The 26,782-nt window shown below is 38.8% G+C and overlaps 1 protein-coding gene across 1 annotated transcript; it reads left to right on the forward strand.

Moving 5' to 3' along the window:
• Positions 1 to 442: 442 nt before the first annotated feature.
• Positions 443 to 23,354, forward strand: LOC309706669 (mucin-5AC; the record flags this gene model as incomplete). Its single annotated transcript, XM_082533401.1, has 24 exons — positions 443 to 552; positions 989 to 1,103; positions 1,437 to 1,521; positions 4,234 to 4,340; positions 8,600 to 8,667; positions 9,073 to 9,211; positions 9,386 to 9,496; positions 9,639 to 9,708; positions 10,802 to 10,939; positions 11,013 to 11,177; positions 11,329 to 11,423; positions 11,505 to 11,631; positions 14,636 to 14,757; positions 14,869 to 15,020; positions 16,553 to 16,691; positions 16,942 to 17,052; positions 17,369 to 17,539; positions 17,784 to 18,023; positions 19,977 to 20,133; positions 20,373 to 20,501; positions 21,389 to 21,536; positions 22,135 to 22,178; positions 22,335 to 22,444; positions 23,223 to 23,354. The coding sequence occupies 24 exons, from the start codon at positions 443 to 445 to the stop codon at positions 23,352 to 23,354; spliced, it is 2,985 nt and encodes a 994-aa protein (XP_082389527.1).
• Between the last annotated feature and the right edge of the window lie 3,428 nt (positions 23,355 to 26,782).

The raw sequence follows: 26,782 nt of genomic DNA on the forward strand, positions 1-26,782 counted from the left end.
CGGTTCTGGGATATCTGCAACAGTTAACTGTCTTGGCAATCTTCAGTTTGAGTATTTGAGTTTCATGTCAGTGAATTGTCAGTTGATAATTTCTAATTTCCTACATCTAAATGAATAAATACCTTTTTTTGTCTTTACTACAGTGACCACTGCTCCTTCTACAAACACACTGACCATGACTTCAGGTAAGTTTGCAAATGTCCAATATGGTTATTTTTTCTTCAGGTCTTCATGTAAATTTAAAACGATTTCTCAAAAAGAATTTGTAATTTATTAATTTATTAATTTTATAGCTAATGCATCCCACATTGGCCGAGTGTGCACAACTTGGGGAAACTATCACTTCAAAACCTTTGATGGGGATTTCTTCCAGCTGAATTCGAGTTGTAACCATGTCCTTGCAATACAATGCAAGGACAGCTATGAAAACTTTAATATCCAGATGCGGCGGCGCTTAGTCAACAACATCCCCACAATCAGCAAAATCATCATGATGCTGGAAGGATCTGAGGTGGAGCTCTCTAACAACTCAGTGCTTGTCAATGGCAAGATGTAAGTTCGGGAAAGACCTATCAAGTGTACTGACATTTTTCCAAGAATATTTCAGTAACTTTAACTACTATATATTCAGGGGGGGTGCAGGAGTCAGAATCCAATATCAAACGTAGGTCCAATTGTATCTGTTTACATTTTCAGCATTGTACCATCTTAATATGAGATTTATTCTGCTTTAATGACAGCAGCACTCAACCTAAATGTAAGCATCCGCTGCAACCTGCAAATCTACAATATCCCTCCATAGGACACTATCTTGTCCTTTCAAATGCTCAAACAAAGCCCTAGCAATATTCTGTGGCAGTGGGGTTAGGGGTCTGTCTGGTCTGTTAATGACTGATTTGTATAACTAAAGAGCAGCAGTACAAGGGTAATGTGAATTTGTTTTAATTTTTACACTCATTTTTAAAATATCACTCTTTGTTTGCACCAGGGAATCTCTTCCATTCAGTAAATCAGGAGTGACTGTCAAGGGGACCGCATCTAGTATCTCTGTTGAAGCTAATCTGGGAATAAAGGCAATCTGGAACCTGGACGACTCCCTTGATGTATGAAGCCTTCTCTCACATACAAAAATAAATTATCTGACTGGCTGTTTATTGGAGATAAATTATCAGGATGTGAGGAGAGGGACGTCGCCTCCAAATATGCTCCTTCCGATTCTTATCTATATATGACCCCTTAGTTCTACAAGCTGTTTGTTCTGGTTTTCATCCTGCTATTCAGATGATCTCAGAATGCAGACAAATTGTCATGTGAATGTCCTACTTTAACCTTTTAATGGATTACAAGGAAAGAATGCCATATATTGGAGTTCAATTAATATTGTCCTGTCTTGTGATTTTGCCAGTTACCTATTGTGTAATTGATTATCTTCACAGATTGAAATAGATGAGAAATATCGGACTCAGACATGTGGACTGTGTGGAAACTTTGATGGCATATCCAATGAATTCCTGAATGATGGTAAGATAATTGTAATATTTCAGGAGGTAGTCTAATGTAGTCTGTAGTTATTATAACACAAACTGCAAATAACGTGCATGTACCCTATAATTACGTGCAGTTTGCAGGCAACAAGTCAGGGTTTTGCAGATTTTTTTTTTTTTACAATTACACCGTACCCTGTACTTTCTGGGGAGCGGGGTGTATTGTGGAGTCGCTTAATCTCGTCTTCTAGGTATTTTACAGGGAAAGAGGTGTAAATTGTACTGTAAGTAATTTTAAGAATCCTGCTAAGTAAATACTGAGTAAGTATTACTTACTCAGTAAGTACTGATTACATAACTAATTTTGTGCCTAATGGATGTTTCAGTATTCAACTCTTTATATATTACATATAAAATGATACATAGATAAACACTTTTCTTCATTTCTTATTTGAAATCATACATTGATATTTACAGTCATATCATAGGCTCATCTGTGCCTATAATGATGGAAACAATGTGAGTTGTTTTCATTAAACTTTAATTAAAAACAAGGACATGAAACTATTCCTTAACCCTTAAAATATTAGCTTTAGAAATACATTAGCAGACAAAACAATACTTACACCCTGAAACACATGATATTTGCAAGTTTTTTTTCTTTGTGAACAAATGTCCAAAATGACCTCAGACTGTTAAAAATTAAAAGTGTGGACATGGCTTTTGTGTATAATATTTTACAAGACAGCAAGACAGATAGTGCAATAACTTCCTAAATATATATATTTTTAATGCATTGCACACACTGTACCTCAACAGTGATATGTGACAGGGTTGTCCTGTTCACACTGTCATACTTAAGTGTCTCTTGAACAGTTTCACAGCTTCTGGTGTCTTTTCATAATACATTTGTACCTGTGCATTAAGTGATCAAGGGCAGTCTCTAAAAGAAGAAAGACAAAATAAACACATTCAGTCTGTTTAAAGCTGCGTTGAAATGTCTGAGTATAGTTAAGGTCCAATTATTATCATTTTTTAAACAAAGCAAAGACATGTACATAAAGTTTTAGCATTTTACAAACAGGGGAAAAACATTGCAGACCATTAGCTAGGAAAACCACACCTACTGATAACGCCGCTGTTCTGCTTCACGGTTCTTTCCAGATCCTACAATGAAATAATCAGGAGGAAAACATTTTGAGAGAAAACCAAACAAGAAAATAAAATAAAACAAGAGTGATTAGGGTGACATATAGGATAAGATAAGATAAACCTTTATTAGTCCCACACTTTTTGTTTGGTCATGGCAGAAAGGGGACAGTACAAAGTTACAGCAAAAAATAAGAAAAACAATAGCATGGAATAAGATAAAATAAAATAAAACAACATACTATATGAAATAAAATAAAATACTGTGTTGCATTGGGAAATTACACTAGTATTACATAAAAATATATATAAATGACATGGTTGTCATTTCTACACACCTAAAAATGAACACATAACCTTTTTGAAATAAAGTAAATAAACTAGGTGGAACATTTATTTTTATGCTTTTTATGCATTTATTTTAAGGTGTTGTTTGAATAAACTGTTCTTATAAATACAAAAACTGTAAATACACGTGAATGCCAATTTTTGTATATTTTTATTGTATTTAGGTGACTAAAGAAAGACTAATAAAATAAGTATTAAGTATTGATTAACACATTTCCTACAGGTTACCCGCACTTTAGTCGCAGGTCTTACAGTCTATAATTGTGTCATTGTTTCCTGCAGAAAGAATGACTTGTTGCCTGCAAATTGCACGTAATTACAGGGTACTTAAGCCTTATTCGCAGACCGTGTTCTAAAATGTTCTAAAATGTTCTAAAATGTTCTAAAATGTTACTGTCTATCCACAATGTGGATGTGAGAAAACACAAGGGGGGAAAACGTTGCCCCACTCTCAAGTTGTGGAGATCAAGTATCCTTAAGCAAGATGGACATGCTCATAAGGCAGAGACGTTACACTTTGTGAGCATGGAATAAGCTGAGAGAGAGGAGAGAAATAGCCTTTTTTTGTCCCTTTTAATGATCTCTAGATTTGACAAGTCAGTCACTGTTCACCTTGCTTGTCCTGAGAGAACACCACTGGTTTCTTTTAATGTTAGCAGCAACTTTTCAAAAAAGTTCACAGTCATTCAGAAGTAAAGACAGGGAGGAGCTCCACTCTATGAAAGACTACAAAGGCAAATAGTTCAACAATTCTCTGTGCACAAATCACAGTCAACAATATTGAATAGTTGCGATCTTCAGCCCCTTTTCAAAAGCGTGCACACTGAAAATAGGCATAATTGTGTAGCAGAAATGATTGCATAGGTTTTCAAAACCATTTGTCATTGACCACCATTAGTTGCTGCATCCATAAATGCAATTTTAAAGGATCCTGAAATGCTTCGGTTTGATGAAAAAAAAAGTGAATTTCTTTTTGAAAAAATCTACATGGGGGTTAGTGCACATTGGAAACGTCTTAGCTTACACATCTACGAGGGCCCCTATAATACTGACTTATATTTATTAGATTTGGAGCAACATATACTGTCATTCAATTAGCATAATTTCCCCCATTTTTAAATAGCATAGTTCTGTACTGAAAGTCTAGATGCAGACCTGTGACCTTTTTGGTTCATTATGAAATAGAATACGTAATGAAGAAGCCCCCCAATAAGCTTCATGATCATTTTATTGTGACTGTGCTGTACTACAGGAACCCCAGTGTCTGTGGTGGACTATGCTGAGACCTGGAAGATAAATGGCCCCACAGAGTACTGTGAGGAGACTGACATCAACCCAGTCCCGAGCTGTGGTGATAAGGTGAGTCTTCACTATTTCTCATTTTCGACACTGTTAAATTAAATTCAGTTTTAATTATACAAAATCAATAGGTGCTTTATATTGTAAGTTTAAGAGCCTTCAGTAATATGGAGTTACTCCAATAATCAGATGACTGCCTGAGAGCAAGTACTTGGTGACAGTGAGAAGAAAAAGCTCCCTTTTTAACAGGAAGAAACCATTAGCAGGGTCAGTCATCCGGCCTCACCTCAGGGGTGAGGGGCAGAAGACGACATAAAGACACACTGTGTAAGAGGGCTCAGGGGGTTGGGTAGCGCATCTGTAACCGGAAGGTCGCCGGCTCAATCCCCATGCTCTCTGTCCTGGTCGTTGTGTCCTTGGGCAACACACTTTACCCTACCGCCTACTGGTGATGACCAGAGGGGTCGATGGCGCGATACGGCAGCTTCGCTTCTGTCAGTCTGCCCCAGGGCAGCTGTGGCTACAACTGTAGCTGCCTCCACCAGTGTGTGAATGTGAGAGTGAATGAATAGTGGAATTGTAAAGCGCTTTGAGGGCCCCGAAAAGCGCTATATAAATGCAATCCATTATTATTATAAAAACATAATGGGTAAAAGAGGTGAATGCGGAAACAGTGTATCATGGAAAGCCACCAGCAGCCTAGGCCCAAAGCAGGATAGCAAAGGGAAGATTCAATTTTAACTTTGACTCTGGATTTAACAGGGAGCCAATGAAGATAAGCTGGTATTGGAGAAATATGTTATCTGATTCTTTAGAATCAGAATCAGAATCAGAATCAGAAAGGGTTTTATTGCCAAATGTTGAGCGGGTTTACAACATTAGGAAATTGCTGCGGTGCTTCAGTGCAAACATACTGTTATAAATACTGTTATAAATTAAGCTTAAATGGACATGAAAATAAAAATGAGAATAAGAATTAAAAGTGCTAAGTAGATAGATATATACATGATATATACATGAGTGCAGGTGGTGATCAGTGCCAAACATGGAATGATGCAGTGACACAGCGTAGGGTCATGTGTTAGTGGTGGGAACAGTCATACGGTTATTGTTCATGTGTCCAACAGCAGAGGGGAAGAAACTGTTCTTATGGCGAGAGGTTCTGGTGCGAATGGACTGGAGCCTTTACCCTGTCAGAACTCTTACTGCACTGTGCGTGAACTAGTTTCTATCTGAATTGAGAAGCAGGAAATTAGAGGTCATTAAGTTCTTTATATCTTAAAGACATTCTTGTAGTTTAACTAATGCTATCTTCACTAAAACTGCTACTGTGATGACAAGTAGTTATACTATTTATACAGTCTACAGAAAACAACAAATAAACAACAAGGTTAAAGTGCCACTGTGAAACATTGCAACATGTTATATATACACCTGTGATTAAAAATACAAAGAAAAGTAAAAATGTAAAAGCAAAACAGTAGCAGTAATACAGAGACTATTTAATATTGCACTGCAGCTGCCTCAGACGTGCGGAGTATAGTAGTAAGAGTGTGTTTATTTAACCCTAACCCAGCAGACCTTCTCCCACAGACTAATTCAACCCACGAAATAATTTTTACAATCCTTCATAAACCTGTATAATAACTCTTCATTCTGTGCCAGGTGACAACATCTGTCAGGCATATGATAACACACAAATGTCTTTAATGCAGCTATTGTTCTTAGATTTATACTGTGTTATAATGCATTTATATTATTGATTTGCACTGATTTGCACTGCTCTCTTAATAGTATTATAGTATATAGTATATATATATATAGTATTATAGTACTCATACCCCTTAAACTCTTGGAAATGTTGTCACCTTACAACCACAAACCAAAATGTTTTCATTAAGATTTTCTGTGATAGACCAATACAGAGAATCTCATAATTGTGCAGTGGTATGGAAATGATGCACGGTTTTCAAAATTTTAAGCAAATTAAAATCTGAAAACTGTGACATGTTTGTGGTTGTAACAAAAATGTGAAAAAGTTCAAGGGGTATGAACACTTTTTCAACGCACTGTTATTGTAAACTCAAACAGATGTTACCTTGCTACCTTGAGGGTTCAAACTGTAGGCTTCTAAAAATGATTGGCAGTATGTATTTTTTTAACTGACTGACTTCTTTTTCAGCAATTCTGTGACCAGACTTTCTCCAGTGATCCCTTTGTTGATTGCCAAAACATTCTTGACGTGGAATCCTTTAGTAAAGCCTGTATGGTGGACACGTGCAACTCTACAGACAACACTACTTTTGTCCTCTGCAAAACACTTTCAGAGTTCTCCAGACAGTGCATCCATGCAGGTGGCAAACCCCAAGAATGGAGGAACGATACATTTTGCTGTAAGGGTGCAACATTTACAGTTCTGGGTCTCCATCATAGGCAGTGTTTTTTCCTTATACTTTGCAAAATTCTTTAATTGACATTGAAAAACTTTTGTCCACAGACAAGAAATGTCCATACAACATGGTGTTCTTGGAATGTAGCAGTTCATGTCCTGACAGCTGTTCCACCCCTCAGGCCAGCCAGACATGTGACAGCCATTGTCATGATGGCTGCAGCTGCCCTGCTGGTATATCCACACTCCTTTTGCACTCCATCTCTTGCTTTCTGTCTCTCAGAGAGAAAACAATTGCAAAGTATTCTGGGCAGTCGCAGCCAGGTTGTTCACACAAAACTAAAACTGCATAATTCGGATCTCAGATGTCGGAACTCGGGAGCCACGTCGCTCCTGAGTCAGCACATCCCTTTAATGAAGTCAGAAGATAAAAAAAAGCAGGGTTTGTTTTGCTTCTTGGATTGAGCCATTCATGCATCACTAGCAATATAGCATAATACCTCTTTTGTGCTTAAAAACACCATGGTATCACATTTATGATAGAACCTGATAAGCACTCTGTGTATGGATTATTTAGCAAGTCACAATTAGATACCAGTGGCAGTACAGATTAAAAGTTTCACCACTGTTTATGTTCACTGCCACCATCTTTGATTTTTAACTTAGGGTTGGTAGGGTTGCTCCAATTTTTTTATTTTTTTATTTCTTTGTTTTGAGTTTTTGGATTTTCTGAGTTGAGGTGGCATTCCAGATAAATATTCTGACTGGGAACTTGAAACACAATGTACCACACATATCCAACAGATAAAGATTGTTTTATGGTCCCACAATTGTGTCCATCGGCAGACACGATTTCAGTAGGACAGAGAGGGGAGAGAGTTTCGACCACACACTACTTTGCATTCTGCCAAATGTTGATTGGTTGACAAGTGGACCAGAAGAGAGAAAGGGATGACAACAGTAGAAAAAAACCAACACCCCCCCCCCCCCCCCTACATGTAGTGATATTTGAGACCTTTCCCAAATAGCAAAATTGGTATGGTCCCGATCTGGCCCACACAATTTGCTTACACTTGACCTACATACCACAAAGAATGACGGCCCTTTGGGGGCCCAGATCTGGCCTACACATGGGCCAGCACAAGGCCAGTTGCAGACACACTGGTGGCCCTTTGCTGGCCCATGTGTGGATGAGTAAACCCTCACTAGGTTTTGGATAAAGTGTAAACTCACAAATCTGTCAAACCTGCATTTGAAACGTCGGCTACCATAGTAGTATAGTATTGCAACATGGCATTTGGGTCTTCTAACTAAAATAGGAAAACAGAAACATAAGTAGTGCATCATTGCCAGACCTGGCCCACATCTGGTTGACATACTCCCTGCCATAACAACCATCGGTCAGAAGTGCCAGCTTGATGCCGGATCCCGGCCAGAGCTGTTTTCTATGGGCCTGGGCCACATAAACCAAACCATAATCGGGCCAGATATGGCATGCCATCACATAAAGAGTGACGTCGTTGCCAGACCTGGCGCACATCTGGTTGACATACACCCTGCCATGACACCACTCAGTCAGAAGTGCCAGCTTGATGCCGGATCCGGGCCAGGCCTGTTTTAAATAGATAAATATGAAGGCATGCTGGCTCGGACGTCGCCCGGATCAACAAGGTCCGCGTCCGGTGTTGAGGAACCAGGGCACCCTGACGAGAAGTGGGCTACTGGAACAAGAAGGCATCGGTGGGCAAGAGACGAAAACAGGGCGTTGTTGGAATGCTACTACGCAAGTAACCCTGGTGGAAGGGGTTACGTGAATAGGATGAGGGACCTATGGATATATATATATATATAAATATATATTTTTTGCGTCTCTTTCTCAGGGATGGTCTTTGATGATATTGGTAACAGCGGATGTATCGCAGTCTCTCAGTGTCCATGTCTGCACAACAACGAAATCTACAAGCCAGGAGAGTCCTACTCGCACCACTGTGGATCCTGGTAAAATGAATTTGTGCCACTTTGTTGCAGAGTTAAAAAAATGAAAATAAAACATTTTTATTGTGTATGTGATACTAGAAATGGTAAAGACATGAATCTAAGAGTACCTTTGATAGGATGATTAAGTGTTAAAGCCATTTCTAAGTTACACAATTACAATCTCCCACAAAATTATTGTGTACGTCGGAGGTACTGCAAGTAAGAATGTTTTAGCAGTCTCCTCACATTTACAGTTTGTACATTTATGTGACATTTTTACCTTTTTAAAGTTTTACAAACGTTAGTGAGTTTATTTTAAGACATAGTAGAAAATGTAATGCAGTGTGTTACTAAAGCAGTTATATGAATATTTGACCATATTAATAATTTTTAATACATAAATGAAATGTGTGTGTGTCTTGACAGTGTATGTGAAAGCGGTCAGTGGAGTTGTACAGAGACAAACTGTCCAGGAATCTGTTCTGTCAAAGGAGGAGCTCATGTTAACACCTTTGATGGAAAAGTCTACACATTTCATGGCGATTGCTCCTATGTTCTAGCTAAGGTGATACTCACTGCTAGTCCTTCTCCACATACACATAACAGCAGCATCTTAAACCGGATGCACCATCAGAAAATAATATGCTAATATAATAATATGATTTGAGTACATACATGTGTAGTGTAATGTTTTTTTTTTGGTGACTGATTACATGTTTTGTTTTGATGTGCTCTGCAGGACAGTAATGGTTTGTCCTACACTGTGCTGGTGGATCTGGTCAAGTGCGGGCTAAGTGACACAAAGACTTGCCTCAGAACTGTAACTTTGGCCTTAGGCAGCAATTCTGTGGTAAGCTGCAGGCATAAAAACATCATCATTACTCCTTGTGTCTGAAAAAAATCCAGATCTCACAAAATCTTGTGCTTTTTCTCACCAATAAGAATTTGCAAATCCTGGTGTGTCTAAAATGTGTCTTTCTGCAAAATGACAGGTTGTTAAAGTTCAGGCATCTGGGCAGGTCTATGTGAACCAGATTCATTCTCAGCTTCCACTGTTTACAGGTAAGTTATCTCACATTTCACTGTCCACATATAGTAAACACATCTTCTTAATATAATGATCATAGTCTATGTATGCACATTTTCCTCAGTAATAAATGTTTTTAAAAAAACACCCATTCATCCATCCGTTTTCTTCTGCCTCCTGCCTTCTTCTGACCCCGGGTTGAGGGTTTTCCAGCCTAAGCAGAGAAACCTAGGCCTCCTTCTCCCTATCCCCCTTCTCCAACCTATCTAAAGGAACGCCAAGGTGTTCCTGGGCCAGCAGACAAATGTAATCTCTCCAGTGTGCCTACCCCATCAGCCTCCTGCCAGTAGGGAGCCCAGCCACTCTTTGGAGAAAGCAAATTCTATCTGCAGTCACATTCTTTTGTTCACTACCCAAAGCTGGTGACTACGGGTGAGGGTAGGGACATAGATCAACCAGTAAATCGGCAGCTTTGCTTTCACACTAAGCTCTCTCTTCACCACGAAAGACCGGTGTACTGCAGCGGCAGCCCGCTTCGCTCTGCTTCCTCCAAAGTCCCCACAGGCTAACCTGTGGACACCTTCAGCTTGAAAGCTCCCTTTGCTCAGGTGTCTACAGTCTGGCTAAAGGATTACCACCATGACAGGCACCACCTCGCAGCTGCAACTTTTTGCAGCAGCCTCAACAATGGAGATGCTGAACATTGTTGATTCAGACTCAATGTTCTCAGCCTACCTTGGAAAGCTGCCACCTCACAGACAGAGCCTTCTGTCAGGCAGTCCCAACGCACCCTCACTATAGGTTTATTAGAAATCCAAGTACTTATATAATCATTTAATGCATTCTTTGTTTGCTTTTGTTTTATGTGACATTCAATTTGTCTTACTTGACAATTTATCACAGGTAAATTGAACGTGCTTGAACGTGACTTTCAATTTACATAAGCTAAGGGCCAGCAAAATTAGTATTTGCAAAAGAATTTTGTTCAACTCACTACAAAATATGTAATAAAGAATTGGAACAAAAGCACCACACTCATTAGTTGTATTTATTTATCTGCGTCATTGACGTTTGTATGTTTGTGTTTGAATTAATTGCTACATTTTTCATGTCTTCTGACCTCTACAGCTGATCTGAGAGTCTTTAAGCCATCTTCCTTCTACATCCTTGTAAGCACCACAGTGGGCATACAACTGATGATTCAGCTGTCTCCCATAATGCAGCTGTTCATTTCAGCTGACAGGTCCCTCACAGGAACCACCTCTGGTATGTCTCCACATTATTGTTAGTGTCTGGAACGTCTGGAATCTGTGTAACTGTGGAACTTCTTATTTGAAAGGTTTATGTGGAAACTTCAACGACATCATGAGTGACGACTTTAGAGTGACAAGTGGGCTGGTGGAAGGCACTGCTGCTGCATTTGCAAATGCATGGAAAACCAGAGCCAGCTGCCCAGACATTATATCACATTTTGGAGACCCTTGTAACAACAACATCCTCACAGGTACAGATAAAACTCCTGTATTATTATGTTTTATCTTATAAAAGTTATTATGTTATATGAAAAATACCATACTTCCTTGCTGTTTTTCAAGATTTTATTGAACAACAGATGATATATAACAAGTTTAATTCTGAATGTTTCTGTGTTTTAGAGAAATATGCTGATTTCTGGTGCTCCAAATTAACTGATCCCGAGGGAGTATTTGCTCCCTGCCACGCTGTTGTTAGCCCCAGCACATATAAAGATGTAGGTCTGTACATGCAAAGTTTTAATGAGAACTTTGCAGCTGAACTCTTGTTAATCGTTTCATGAATACTCTTTTGACAGAACTGTATGTATGACACCTGTAACTGTGAAAAAAGTGAGGACTGCATGTGTGCTGCAGTTTCCTCATATGTCTATGCCTGCTCAGCAGCAGGAGTCCACATCAGTGGCTGGAGGAAAACCATCTGTGGTAAGTAAAACACTAAGCATCCTTGAAAAGAGAAACACGGGTTCAAACAACAAATTTATCTGAACATGTTCTCTTTCAACTGCTGCTGTGTCCACAGGCATGATTTTCCATTCAAAACATAGGACCATTTGTCTTCTTCTTCTTGACATGATGTGCCAATGCTCGCTGAAGCACATTGTGTTTTTAGTGAGGGGGTTTTCTCGACAACAGGACTGAACCCTTTTGTTTTTAGATTGGCCCCACAACCCAATTTTTAATTCAATTTAATTCAATTCAGTTTTATATTGTAAGTGCCAAATCACAACAAGAGTCACCTCAAGTGCTTTTTATTGTAAGGTAGACTGGATTGGAAATGAAAATCCTACAATAATACAACAGAGGACAAAATAACAATCACACGACCCCCTATGGGCAAATCCTTTGGCGACAGTGGGAGGGAAAAACTCCCTTTTAATAGGAAGAAACCTCCAACAGAACCAGGGTCAGGGAGGGGCGGGGCCATCCGCCGTGACTGGCTGAGGTGAGGGGAGGAAGACCGGACAAAAGACATGCTGTGGTAGAGCAGCAGAGATTGATGATTACTAATGATTAAATGCGGAGAGACCCACTGTCATGTCGAAGAAGTCCTTGGTCCTTATTTTTAAAAAAGTATTATGATATGAGTTCTGGTTTTGTATTTGGAAGCAGTTTATCGACAGGTTCAAAAAGGGAAATTTAACAGCAATTTCCCACAGACTGATTCTATACCAGCAATCAATGTATGAGAATAATAGGTCATTCTGATTTGTTGATTACACTTTAGGTCTATTTTTCATTTGTGGATTCGAATTTCATGAAATTTGAATGAGCTCTTCATTGACTGGATCATTAGAAATTTTTTAAAACTTACTTTAATCAGTCCTTGTCTTTAAATTTTTGTTTAAATATCATTTCAAGCACATCAAATAAAGAGCTTTTTAAAAAATAAAAACCCTCAAACATGTGAAAATATGCTGGCTTTTCATTTAAGATCCTTGAGTCTAATCATTAAGTCATCTACAGTTTTTTTAAATTCACTTCTTAAATGTAATAATGCAATGTATCAGTTTTCGCATCAATTTCAGATAAACATTCATTATTTGTCAGCTTATTTGGATATATTCTTCAGCTTTCAGCTCATCTAAAAACGGTCAGCCTGCCAGCTACAACGATTTCAGCAAAGATTGAGCAGTTACAACAATTCAACTCAAACAATTCAGTTTTCAGCATTCATACTGCAATTGGAGTACACTTGTATGTAAAATAATCGAATAATCTGTGCTAAATCAACAACGTTAGTGCTAAACTCACAGGAATATTGTACCTCGATGACCATGACAATTAAATGTGTCAGAGCCCCTGTAAATTAAAGTCAGCAGCAGCAGTCACAATTTGAGGAAACTCTAAATTATTTGGGTTAATATAAATGTTATTATTACCATCACATTGTCAGCATGGGTCAGCTGCTGACACCATGTCTGTGTTATGGTGTTAACCCACCAGACATCTTTCCATGCCATTCGTACTACATGAACAGTTCTTGTCTCCAGTACCACAGCTATGGCACATATTTTGGTATCTATTTTAAATAATGGCAGAAGTAGCAGGTCATTTGAATACAACAAATCTTACTAAATCATCTGTGTTTGATTCATTTTTGCAACATTTGAATTGAATTAAATTGAACTGAACTGTTGGCTCATTGTATAAACATCTCATATCTCTCATAACAGAGACATTCAGCACATCATGTGCAGCAGAAACTGTGTATAACTACAACATGACCAGCTGTGGGCGTACCTGCCGTTCCCTCGGCCAGACTGACTACTCTTGTCAGGTCAACTTCACCACAGTGGATGGCTGTGGCTGTTCTGAAGGAACTTACATGAATGAGGAAGGCCAGTGTGTAGCCCGTGAAAGCTGTCCCTGCTATGCTGAAGGCATTATTGTTCCTCCTGGACAGACTATCAGTAAAGATGGCAGCACATGGTAAATAACGCCAACTAATTTTTCTTAATTCATGCTGAATCATTCAGGTAAGGAAATTTTCAAAGGTTGATTCTGTTCTTCTGGACATGTTTTCAGTGGAAGAAATATTTTGTCACTCATCCGAGTAACTTCTTCAGTCTCAGCTGACTGCAGGTTTAGCAATGTTTGCTACTTTTAGTCATAATGCAAATGTGCTATTTATGTTTTTTCCAGTCCCCAACTCTCTATGGATAGTACTCATGGCCATGGTCATGAGATTTTGCATCATAATGACCATGAAATTGACCAACTGACCATTCTTAATCAGCGGTGCTAGAACAGAATCAACTTTCTTGGATTTTTATGTTTACCATCACCAACCTAAAATGTTCATTTGCTAAAGTTAATTTGCTGTAAAAACAAAGTGAAGCTCAGCTAATAGATTTGTATTCACTCAATATGACACGTGTTAATGGCAGGGACGTGTTTGCTCCGAACAAAACAGGAGGATTAAACGAATATTGAACTGGGGAACACAGGATGCTGGAAGCCGTATTCTGTATATATACCAACTACAAAGCATTGACTTGCAAGTTAGAGGAAAAATGTTGTTCCATTCTATAAATTCATGTTGTGAATGCACCAGTACAACTAGGATGTTTTTTGCCCATGAACATTTTAAATAACAAAAAGAATAATAAGAAACTACACGGTTAAAGAATGACTGAGGATATTATGTCATATAAAAGTATTTCTCATGTTCCCTCATAATTGTTCTCACAGTGTCTGCAGACAAGGCATTCTCAGCTGCTCTGGAGGAACACAGCTACTAAGTAGGCACCGTAATTAACATTATGCACACAGATTAAATGCTATTGTCGTTAATTTGTTTGATAAAATTAGTAGCCAAACATCTTCAGTTCTCTTTCATATTATGAAGTTTTCACTCAGTGAACTGTAAATAAATTCACAATGACAATAAAACTATGAATGTGAAGCTGTTATATTTTGTTCCCAGGTTTACCATTAGGTTCACCACAATGCGAATATCCCATGGTGTACTTTGACTGCTCCACTGCTCAACCTGGGGCTACTGGCACTGAATGTCAAAAGAGCTGCAGCACCGCTGACATGGCTTGTGTAAGTACAGCACAGTTGTGCCAGTTTGGCTGTGTGCTTAAATGTGCAGTACACGCACAGGTCTTGCTTGACTTACTCTCTCCTTTCATTTTTCACTCTGGTTGGATACAGATCCACACAGGCTGTACATCAGGCTGCATATGCCCAGATGGGCTGTTGTCAGATGGAGCAGGAGGCTGCGTCAATGAGACCAGCTGTCCATGTGTGCACAATGGACAAGTCTACCAGCCTGGAGAGACACTGACAGTGGATTGCAATACCTGGTTTGTACATTTCTTTACAAGCATACAAAGATGTATATTTAAATATTCAACAGCAGTATATAGGTTATAAGAAGAATTTATACATATTTCCACTACAATAAAGAACGTCAGTTAAATAGGTGACTTGTTTCTCATAGTACTTGTTGGAGACACAGCCGCCACTGCTGCCAAGGCTCACGTGTCAGAGCAGGTTTTCTACCAATCAAAATATCTGGAGATCAATCCAATCAAAGAATCTTTGGGAAAAAACCCAAAGTTGCCCCCAGTGCATTCAGCTGAGGGTGTGTTAAATGAGTTTGGATATAAATAAAAAGCACTGCATGAATGTTTGTGTGATAAGGCAATGCAAGACTGAAAAAGTAAGTTGTACTAAAATAACAGCTGGAGAAACATTTTGCAATTAGGTAGTTTAATTGGCAACATGTCACTAACATGCTTAAAATGAATAATAAGAAACTACAAAAGTGGAAAACTGTTCTGTTGTCTGATAAATCAAAACTTCCAATTCTTTTGTTTTCCACAAAATAAAATGGCTACTGTCTTCTTCACACTAGAGGCAACTAAGTTATCAGGACTCAGTCCAAATGCCTTCATCTCTTAAAAAACAAAAAAACAAAAAGATGTCTTTTTCAGCAAGACCTTGCATATTTCAGCAAAACAATGCTAAACCTTATACTGCATCTGGAACAACAGTATAGCTCTGTAGTAGGAGGCTCTGGCTACGGGTCTAGCCTGCGTGCATTCCAGAAATTACACTTGAAAACATGAATGAAAAATATGACAAAGAAAATCCAAGATTGTTGAACTGCTAGAATTCAATATCAGACATTCGTCCTCCAAAAGTCCAAGGGATGGTCTTGGTTCCCAGACATTTGCAAATTGCTTTTAAAAGAAGAGGGGATGGATGATACACAGTAGTAAACAACACTCTGTCCAAGCTTTTGTGCAACGTGTTGCTGCCATCAAATTTAAAATGACCTTTTCATTTATTCAAACATTTCATGTTTTCTATGGTCTACTGTGAAAAAGGTATGACTTTCTGAGATTTGCAAATCATTTTTATTTACATTTTATTTACGTTTGCAAGGTGTCCCAACTTTTTGGGAGTTGGGTTTCTATTATAAAACTTGTTTACTAAATAAAAACGTCACTATATTTTCACTATTCAGCTATATTTGCTGTTATGTCTCTACTAATTTTGTCATTGCACTTATACTTGTTTGGCCAATACAAGTGAGAAGTTTCCCCCCATCTTGTAAAATAACACTAATTCAGGAATAATCAGGGTTTAAATGATACAATTTGGCAGTGTTTTCACCAAATACACTGTACTTTTCAAATGTTTGAATAGAAAAAGTTGTTTTAATTATATTTGTAAAAACATAAAGGTAGGTAGTTAATTAATCACCAGCGGGTTTTTTTGTGGGTTTCTTTTTTTTTTTTTTGTATTTTGTATTCTTGATTACACAGATATTACAAATATTTTGAAATTAATTTAATAGTTTTTGTCGGCTGTATGTGTTTCTCCCCAGTTCCTGCAGTGGAAGGAAGTTCACATGTACCAACGAGACGTGTGATGCTGTTTGTGGAATCTATGGAGATGGTCACTACGTCACCTTTGACGATAAGAGGTTCGACTTCAGTGGACAGTGCGAATACACACTTCTACAAGTAAGGTTGCTAAAAGTTAAAAATGAAAACTTTGTAGCCTTGGTAGATTTGGCAACACACTGTTGTACCATCTTTCTTCTGCAGCTCTTCATTGTGAAGCTCACTCTGGCTACTGTTTCTTGTATATTACTTTACCAGAACAGAAAGAGGCACATCAACATTTTTATCAGTAAATCGATTTTATGCAACTCTTAAGGATTCTAACTTTAACACTGGTATCCAGTAATTGCATGCACTGTGCTTTGCTCAGGACTTCTGTGGCACCTATAATGGCAATGGAAGCTTCAGAATTATTACTGAAAATGTTCCATGTGGAACAACAGGAACCACCTGTTCTAAGACCATCAAGATCTTCTTGGGGGTAAACACAAAATCCTTCAGTTGTGCTCATTTTCAAAAATAATGACTGCAAAATGTAGAGTGAATGTAGAGTAAAATGTTTTAAGAACTCTTCACCAACAATATTAAAATTGCACAATTAATACTAGAAAAAGAAACTACAGAATCAATTAAAGGTTGTATAATTTAACTGTTTTTAGATTCAATTTTTTGAAATCTTTTGAAAAAACAAAAGAGCTTTCAGCTTTTCAGGTTTGTTGCACATATATGGTTTCCAGGTAGCTTAAATTCTACAAAAATAAAATTCCTGTTTTATTCATTGCTGCTGTAACCCACAGGATAATGAATTCCAGCTTAAAGATGACAATTTACAAGTGGTAAAGGGCACTATCCAGGCGCTTCAGGTACAAAAAATGGGCATTTACATAGTGGTGACAATCAAGCCTGGACTTGTTCTCATGTGGGACCAGAAGACCAGTCTTTTCATTACAATCAGTCCACAGTTCCAGGTAAAAGAAATAACTTCTGCACATCTGGATTGACAGTTACTTCTTTTTACTGTTGAAGTATAATTGCTTAAGAAAGTTAATATTAAGAATTTCACAATAACAGAAATTTAGTAGTCAGTACAAATAGAAATACAATTACACAATTATTGATACTCATACGTATTAATAATTGTGATATCACTGTAATTAAAAAAAGCATTAAAACGAGGGCTTTAATTTGTACCACTGCTTCCTTTCCTCTTAGGGTCAGGTCTGTGGTCTGTGTGGAAACTATGATGGTAACAGTAAGAATGACTTCACCACACGCTCCCAGGAAATAGTAGCAGATGTTCTACAATTTGGTAACAGCTGGAAAGTTTCATCTAGTTGCCCCAGTGCAGAGCTAATCAGTGATCCCTGTTCCTCAAATCGCTACCGGGCAGCCTGGTCTCAAAAACAGTGCAGTATCATCACAAGTGTCACCTTCCAGAGCTGTCATTCAAAGGTCAGTATGTTTGGTGGTAGCAAATATACAGAAATGGATACACACACACAAAAATGCACAAAAGAATATGCACTTTAATTTCCCCTATGAGCTCTTTGTTCTTTTATCTTAATGTCTGGCATTTAGGAATGTTTACCTAATAGACACGATATGTGATATCCATCCGCCCATGCATTCTCTTCCACTTATCTATTCAAGGTCGTGGGGGGCCTGGAACCTACCCCACCTATCACCAGTTAACCTAATCCCACTAATTACATGTCTTTAGACTGTGGGAATAATCCAGAGTAGTGGGCGATAACTTAAACCTGCGTATGTCTACATAAAGGTAGTGTTGGAGCACATTGTGGTACCACACCCTCAGGATTTGGGCAGAAAGTTGTGTGTTGCTATAAAAATGGTGAGAAAAGGTGTAAATCTTTCCTACAAAGAAATTAAGGTGCCAAGTGTCCTTCATCTTCAAAAGGCAATCAGAAACAGGGGAAAAGTCTACTAGAACCAAAACCTCAACAGAGTCAGAAGACAAGTTTCTGAGCTAGAAGCAGAGCTTAATTGTGGTCATAGTAAGCAAGCCTCAACTTCAACTGACAGGTCAAGTTCAGAGATGGGCAGTAACGCGTTACTGTAATCTGATTACTTTTTTCAAGTAACGAGTAAAGTAAGGGATTACTATTGCAAAATCGGTAATTAGATTACCGTTACTTTCCCGTAGGAACGCTGCGTTACTGCGTTACTAAAACCGTGATTTTTTGCGAGAATGTCTCACGACAGTGACGTAAGCGAGTGCGACGTTGGTGACAACAGCTGTGTGCAGATCAACAATGGATCACATATCGAGTGCAGAGAGAGTATGAGCGTGCAGCGTTTAAAGCGTGGAAGTACTGACCTTACTTTGAGTTTGATTCCATAAAAAGTGACAAAAACATTAGTGTCCGCTGTGCGTGGGAAGAAAACTTCTTTTTACAGCGAAAAAAACCCCTAAACTTCCAACAAGCACCGAGTAGCTACGACGTAATGGGAAACTCACAGAGAAACTCGCGGATTCTTCCACTGACCGCGGCACACCTGCACCAGGGTAAACCTCCGCCTGCCCCACTCCTGCTTTACAGGTGAAAATAGAGCAACAGCACCGCTGAGTCTTTGACTTTATTTATTTTCTGCTGTGTTTTACTTGCATCTATTTGAAAGAGTGAGTGTAAACACAAAAAATATTTTATTTTATGTGCTGGAATGTGCAGAAAATAGGTTTAAATGTTAAACTAATTTATTCCAGTCAGAGAATGTTGCATATAATTAAATTTTTTCTTGATGCATAAAGTTAAAAGATTAAAACTAATAAAACAAGTTTTAAAAAGAGACTTTTCCATTTGATTCCATTTTGTATGATGGATTATGCAGAAAAAGTAGAACTGGGCTGAAAGATCTATCGCTTTATCACCTCTTCAGGTTGTAAATCGTGTTTTTAAAAAGTAACTAAGTAACTAAGTAATTAATTATTTTTGAAAATAAGTAATCAGTAAAGTAACAGGATTACTTTTGGGGGGAAGTAATCAGTAATTAGTTACTGATTACTTTTTTCAAGTAATTGACCAACACTGGTCAAGTTGCAGCAACAGAACCAATGCTAAGATTTTAAAGAGGTTTACCTGAGCTGTGAAACATTGCCAATGGACTAATGAAAACTGGAAGGTGTTATGGAGTAATGAATCAAAATCCGAAGTCTATGATCTTTGTACAGTATTGAGGAGGCAAAAGGACAGTTCCTCAATCTGTACCCCTGAATACATTGTGGTTAAAAATGGATTGCATGATTCTTTTTTAACTTGAATTGTTTATTTGTTCTATGCTTACAGAGTAAAAGGAATAATTGAACTGTCTGAATTTCAATAAAAAAACTGGAAGAATTGGGGTTCTGTGAAACTGACTGGTAGTGTATTACTGTATGTGTTCTAGGTTGACCCTGGTCCATATTTTGATTCCTGTGTGAGAGACTCCTGTGCTTGTGACACTGGTGGGGACTGCGAATGTCTCTGTACTGCGGTGGCTGCATATGCTAAAGCCTGTAATGAAGCTGGGACCTGCATTGCATGGAGGACTCCAAAGTTTTGTCGTAAGTCTGATTAATGTAATTCAATTCAATTCAATTCAACTTTATTTATATAGCGCCAAATCACAACAACAGTCGCCTCAAGGCGCTTTATATTGTACAGTAGATCGTACAATAATAGATACAGAGAAAAACCCAACAATCTTATGACCCCCTATGAGCAAGCACTTTGGTGACAGTGGGAAGGAAAAACATCATCAATGCTCTACAAGTCTAATAAGCAATGGTTTTGTTTCTTGCAGCTATTTTCTGTGACTACTATAATTCACCTGGTGAATGTGAGTGGCACTATAAGCCTTGTGGAGCTAATTGCATGAAAACATGTAGGAATCCATCTGGAAACTGCTCGTCACTCATCACCAACCTGGAAGGTACATTAGGCACAGTATTGATATGCCACTTTGTGGACTCTTTATTTTTGTTTTAAATGTGGAGCTTAAGTCAACAGAACAACAGACCGTATCCCTGCCTATGACACAGTGGTTCACAAGCTTTTTACATCATTCCCCACATGGCAGGAAGGAATATTTTCACATCCCATCTAAACAAAACAATGACAGAAAAGCCTACCTGCAACTGTATTTAGATAATGAACTCATTCACAATGAATCCTTCAGTAATTTTTGTTTTAAACAAGCAACTTTCATTTCAAACAACTATTTGTAACTTTTGTCACGATACAGCTTCCTTAGTCTACACCACTTCTTCAAAAAAGCAACAAGTTAAACAGAATGTGAACATTGCCAAACATGGAAAAATACAGTCCAGTCTTAGTCTTATAAAAAAGAAATCCAGAGACTTGTGAACAGAGATGAAAAATATATAATTTAGTGAGGGTTCAATACTATTCACTCTTAGTGGCTGTAGTAAGCCTGTTTTTGACTGTAGAGCTGTGGCAGGGCGTGGTCTGCGGCATGGCTGCGGGGGAGGCGGATGTATATGAGTAGCAATCACACCTTGCTGGTGTTCCGGCTTAAAACAGAATGAACTAAGTCCTTTTGTGGTTGTGGTTGTTGTTGTTGTTGTTGTTGTTGTTGTGTGTAGGCTGTAGCTGAAAAGCTGCAGCCACGTGCGTAAGTCAACAGCTGCAATAAAGAAGTGTACTGAAAAGTGTGAACATGTCTGTCCCGCATCGTTTACCCAGGATTGGAGCATGATAGGTGAAGGAGAGGCAAATTGTGAAATGTTTACAAAAAAGCTTTGCATGTATTGTACTTGTAAATTTACTCAAGTTAACCACTATTTTAAAACATCGTAGGCTGCTATCCACAGTGTCCCCCGAACCAACCCTACTTTGATGAAGACACTATGAAGTGCGTTTCCGGGGACCAGTGTGGATGCTATGATGACCAAGGCAACCATTACAACATTGGTGAAAAGGTTCCATCAGAGAACTGCTACACCTGGTATGTCTCACACAAGATTCATCATTCCATTCATTTTAGCACACAGTACATAATGATGCACGTAGAATTCAACATGTGGTCTTTTGATGTAAGTATATAAAATATAATACACGGTGCCATTAAAAAGTATTTGCCCACTTTCTGATTCCTTTTACTGGAGTCTTTCACATAACTTTAGGGACAAACTGTTTGTGTGAAACAAAAATCCTCTATACTCCCGGGAAGGTTCACTGCTGGTTCAAGTTTTCATTGTGTATGGCTAAGGGCTGTCATAGTGGCTTTGTAACCCTTTTTTGAATTGTATATGATAAAGTTGTTTCTCAGGTAATTCTTCAGATTTTGGCCTGATGAATCACTTTTTAAGATCATTTAACCTGCTGCACTTTGACAGGGGCAAAGGACTAGGTAAATGTAAATATTTTATTACTCTATTATTTCAATGATCTGAAAAAAAGGAAGTAGAAAGAAGGCAAAAACTTTCTCATGGCACTGTATGTGAAATATACAGTTATTGAGAAGTAAATGTGATGTTTAACATGCCACAGTGAGTGTATAACCAGACACAAATGAAATAACCACAACGTTGTTTTCTTTCAAGCTTATGTACAATGTCGGGGATACAATGTAACTACAGTGTTAACTGTAAGTATACTATAAGCTTGTAAAGCTATGCTATAAATCTATTGCTTGGCAAATTGAAAAAAACATTTATTTTCAAATTTAATTTATTATATATAATATAATAAATGTATATGAATTAATTTGTATTTACAAAAAGACAAAATGTTTTACTTGTAGATTGTACATGCATCATTAATGGAAAAATGTACAACTATGGGGACAATATCTACAACACAACTGATGGCCTAGGAAACTGCATCACAGCTGAGTGTGCAGAGAATGGAATTGTAACAAGGAGCATATACCCCTGCTTTATTACCACAACAGCTGGGCCAACAACAACTCCATTTACGTTTAGTACAATACTAAACACCACTTCAGGTATTAAACTGATGATTTCTCAAAGATATAGATAGAGTATTGAGAAATATTGAGAAAATTGAATTGTATTATGGAAGTATATGCATGTTTTAATGTCATGTCATTGTATTTTGTCACAGTTATTAGTACTACATCTCCATTAAATACTACATTTGAATTTGAAACCACATCGGCAAAACTGACCAAACCAGAAATAACAGAAATTACATCTGGGCCTTTCACTACCACTGAAGGAACAGCTACAACACCTGCAGAGACAACAGCATTTGAATCCACAACAGCCACAGTTATGACAACAAAAACGCCAAAAATAGTCACATCGGGACCAACAACATCCTCTACCACAGCTGTTGTTGAAACCACGACCACAAGTCCACATGTTGAAACAACAGGTCAAGGATCCACCACGGTTACATCAAAACCATCTGTGAGTACTGAAATTACATCTGGGCCTTTCACTACCACTAAAGGAACAGCTACAACACCTGCAGAGACAACAGCATTTGAATCCACAACAGCCACAGTTATGACAACAAAAACACCAAAAATAGTTACATCGGGACCAACAACATCCTCTACCACATCTGCATCAACCTCAGTTGTTGTAACTGGATCATCATTTTCCTCAACTGTAATTACAAATCCTTCTGTTTTAAACACAACTATTTCACCTTCAACATCTAGAGGTTCAACTTCTATTGCTCCCATAACAAAGACACTTCCAGGCAGCACGACTGTTTACGCAACAAGTGTAAACCCCAGTGTGACCAAAACCACATTGGGAACAACAGCATCCTCTACCACAACTGTTGTTGAAACCACGACCACAAGTCCACATGTTGAAACAACAGGTCAAGGATCCACCACGGTTACATCAAAACCATCTGTGAGTACTGAAATTACATCTGGGCCTTTCACTACCACTAAAGGAACAGCTACAACACCTGCAGAGACAACAGCATTTGAATCCACAACAGCCACAGTTATGACAACAAAAACACCAAAAATAGTCACATCGGGACCAACAACATCCTCTACCACAGCTGTTGTTGAAACCACGACCACAACTCCATATGTTGAAACAACAGGTCAAGGATCCACAACGGTTACATCAAAACCATCTGTGAGTACTGAAATTACATCTGGGCCTTTCACTACCACTGAAGGAACAGCTACAACACCTGCAGAGACAACAGCATTTGAATCCACAACAGCCACAGTTATGACAACAAAAACACCAAAAATAGTTACATCGGGACCAACAACATCCTCTACCACAGCTGTTGTTGAAACCACGACCACAACTCCACATGTTGAAACAACAGGTCAAGGATCCACAACGGTTACATCAAAACCATCTGTGAGTACTGAAATTACATCTGGGCCTTTCACTACCACTGAAGGAACAGCTACAACACCCACAGAGACAACAGCATTTGAATCCACAACAGCCACAGTTATGACAACAAAAACACCAAAAATAGTTACATCGGGACCAACAGCATCCTCTACCACAGCTGTTGTTGAAACCACGACCACAACTCCACATGTTGAAACAACAGGTCAAGGATCCACAACGGTTACATCAAAACCATCTGTGAGTACTGAAATTACATCTGGGCCTTTCACTACCACTGAAGGAACAGCTACAACACCCACAGAGACAACAGCATTTGAATCCACAACAGCCACAGTTATGACAACAAAAACACCAAAAATAGTCACATCGGGACCAACAACATCCTCTACCACAGCTGTTATTGAAACCACGACCACAACTCCACATGTTGAAACAACAGGTCAAGGATCCACAACGGTTACATCAAAACCATCTGTGAGTACTGAAATTACATCTGGGCCTTTCACTACCACTGAAGGAACAGCTACAACACCCACAGAGACAACAGCATTTGAATCCACAACAGCCACAGTTATGACAACAAAAACACCAAAAATAGTCACATCGGGACCAACAACATCCTCTACCACAGCTGTTATTGAAACCACGACCACAACTCCACATGTTGAAACAACAGGTCAAGGATCCACAACGGTTACATCAAAACCATCTGTGAGTACTGAAATTACATCTGGGCCTTTCACTACCACTGAAGGAACAGCTACAACACCCACAGAGACAACAGCATTTGAATCCACAACAGCCACAGTTATGACAACAAAAACACCAAAAATAGTTACATCGGGACCAACAACATCCTCTACCACAGCTGTTGTTGAAACCACGACCACAACTCCACATGTTGAAACAACAGGTCAAGGATCCACAACGGTTACATCAAAACCATCTGTGAGTACTGAAATTACATCTGGGCCTTTCACTACCACTGAAGGAACAGCTACAACACCCACAGAGACAACAGCATTTGAATCCACAACAGCCACAGTTATGACAACAAAAACACCAAAAATAGTCACATCGGGACCAACAACATCCTCTACCACAACTGTTGTTGAAACCACGACCACAACTCCACATGTTGAAACAACAGGTCAAGGATCCACCATAGTTACATCAAAACCATCTGTGAGTACTGAAATTACATCTGGGCCTTTCACTACCACTAAAGGAACAGCTACAACACCTGCAGAGACAACAGCATTTGAATCCACAACAGCCACAGTTATGACAACAAAAACACCAAAAATAGTTACATCGGGACCAACAACATCCTCTACCACAGCTGTTATTGAAACCACGACCACAAGTCCACATGTTGAAACAACAGGTCAAGGATCCACCATAGTTACATCAAAACCATCTGTGAGTACTGAAATTACATCTGGGCCTTTCACTACCACTGAAGGAACAGCTACAACACCTGCAGAGACAACAGCATTTGAATCCACAACAGCCACAGTTATGACAACAAAAACACCAAAAATAGTTACATCGGGACCAACAACATCCTCTACCACAACTGTTGTTGAAACCACGACCACAAGTCCACATGTTGAAACAACAGGTCAAGGATCCACAACGGTTACATCAAAACCATCTGTGAGTACTGAAATTACATCTGGGCCTTTCACTACCACTGAAGGAACAGCTACAACACCTGCAGAGACAACAGCATTTGAATCCACAACAGCCACAGTTATGACAACAAAAACACCAAAAATAGTTACATCGGGACCAACAACATCCTCTACCACAACTGTTGTTGAAACCACGACCACAACTCCACATGTTGAAACAACAGGTCAAGGATCCACCATAGTTACATCAAAACCATCTGTGAGTACTGAAATTACATCTGGGCCTTTCACTACCACTGAAGGAACAGCTACAACACCTGCAGAGACAACAGCATTTGAATCCACAACAGCCACAGTTATGACAACAAAAACACCAAAAATAGTCACATCGGGACCAACAACATCCTCTACCACAACTGTTGTTGAAACCACGACCACAAGTCCACATGTTGAAACAACAGGTCAAGGATCCACAACGGTTACATCAAAACCATCTGTGAGTACTGAAATTACATCTGGGCCTTTCACTACCACTGAAGGAACAGCTACAACACCCACAGAGACAACAGCATTTGAATCCACAACAGCCACAGTTATGACAACAAAAACACCAAAAATAGTCACATCGGGACCAACAACATCCTCTACCACAACTGTTGTTGAAACCACGACCACAACTCCACATGTTGAAACAACAGGTCAAGGATCCACCATAGTTACATCAAAACCATCTGTGAGTACTGAAATTACATCTGGGCCTTTCACTACCACTGAAGGAACAGCTACAACACCTGCAGAGACAACAGCATTTGAATCCACAACAGCCACAGTTATGACAACAAAAACACCAAAAATAGTCACATCGGGACCAACAACATCCTCTACCACAACTGTTGTTGAAACCACGACCACAACTCCACATGTTGAAACAACAGGTCAAGGATCCACCATAGTTACATCAAAACCATCTGTGAGTACTGAAATTACATCTGGGCCTTTCACTACCACTGAAGGAACAGCTACAACACCTGCAGAGACAACAGCATTTGAATCCACAACAGCCACAGTTATGACAACAAAAACACCAAAAATAGTCACATCGGGACCAACAACATCCTCTACCACAGCTGTTATTGAAACCACGACCACAAGTCCACATGTTGAAACAACAGGTCAAGGATCCACCATAGTTACATCAAAACCATCTGTGAGTACTGAAATTACATCTGGGCCTTTCACTACTACTG

The sequence above is a fragment of the Aulonocara stuartgranti genome, assembly GCF_965226115.1.
Source record: "Aulonocara stuartgranti genome assembly, chromosome: 1".
Classification (NCBI taxonomy): domain Eukaryota; kingdom Metazoa; phylum Chordata; class Actinopteri; order Cichliformes; family Cichlidae; genus Aulonocara; species Aulonocara stuartgranti.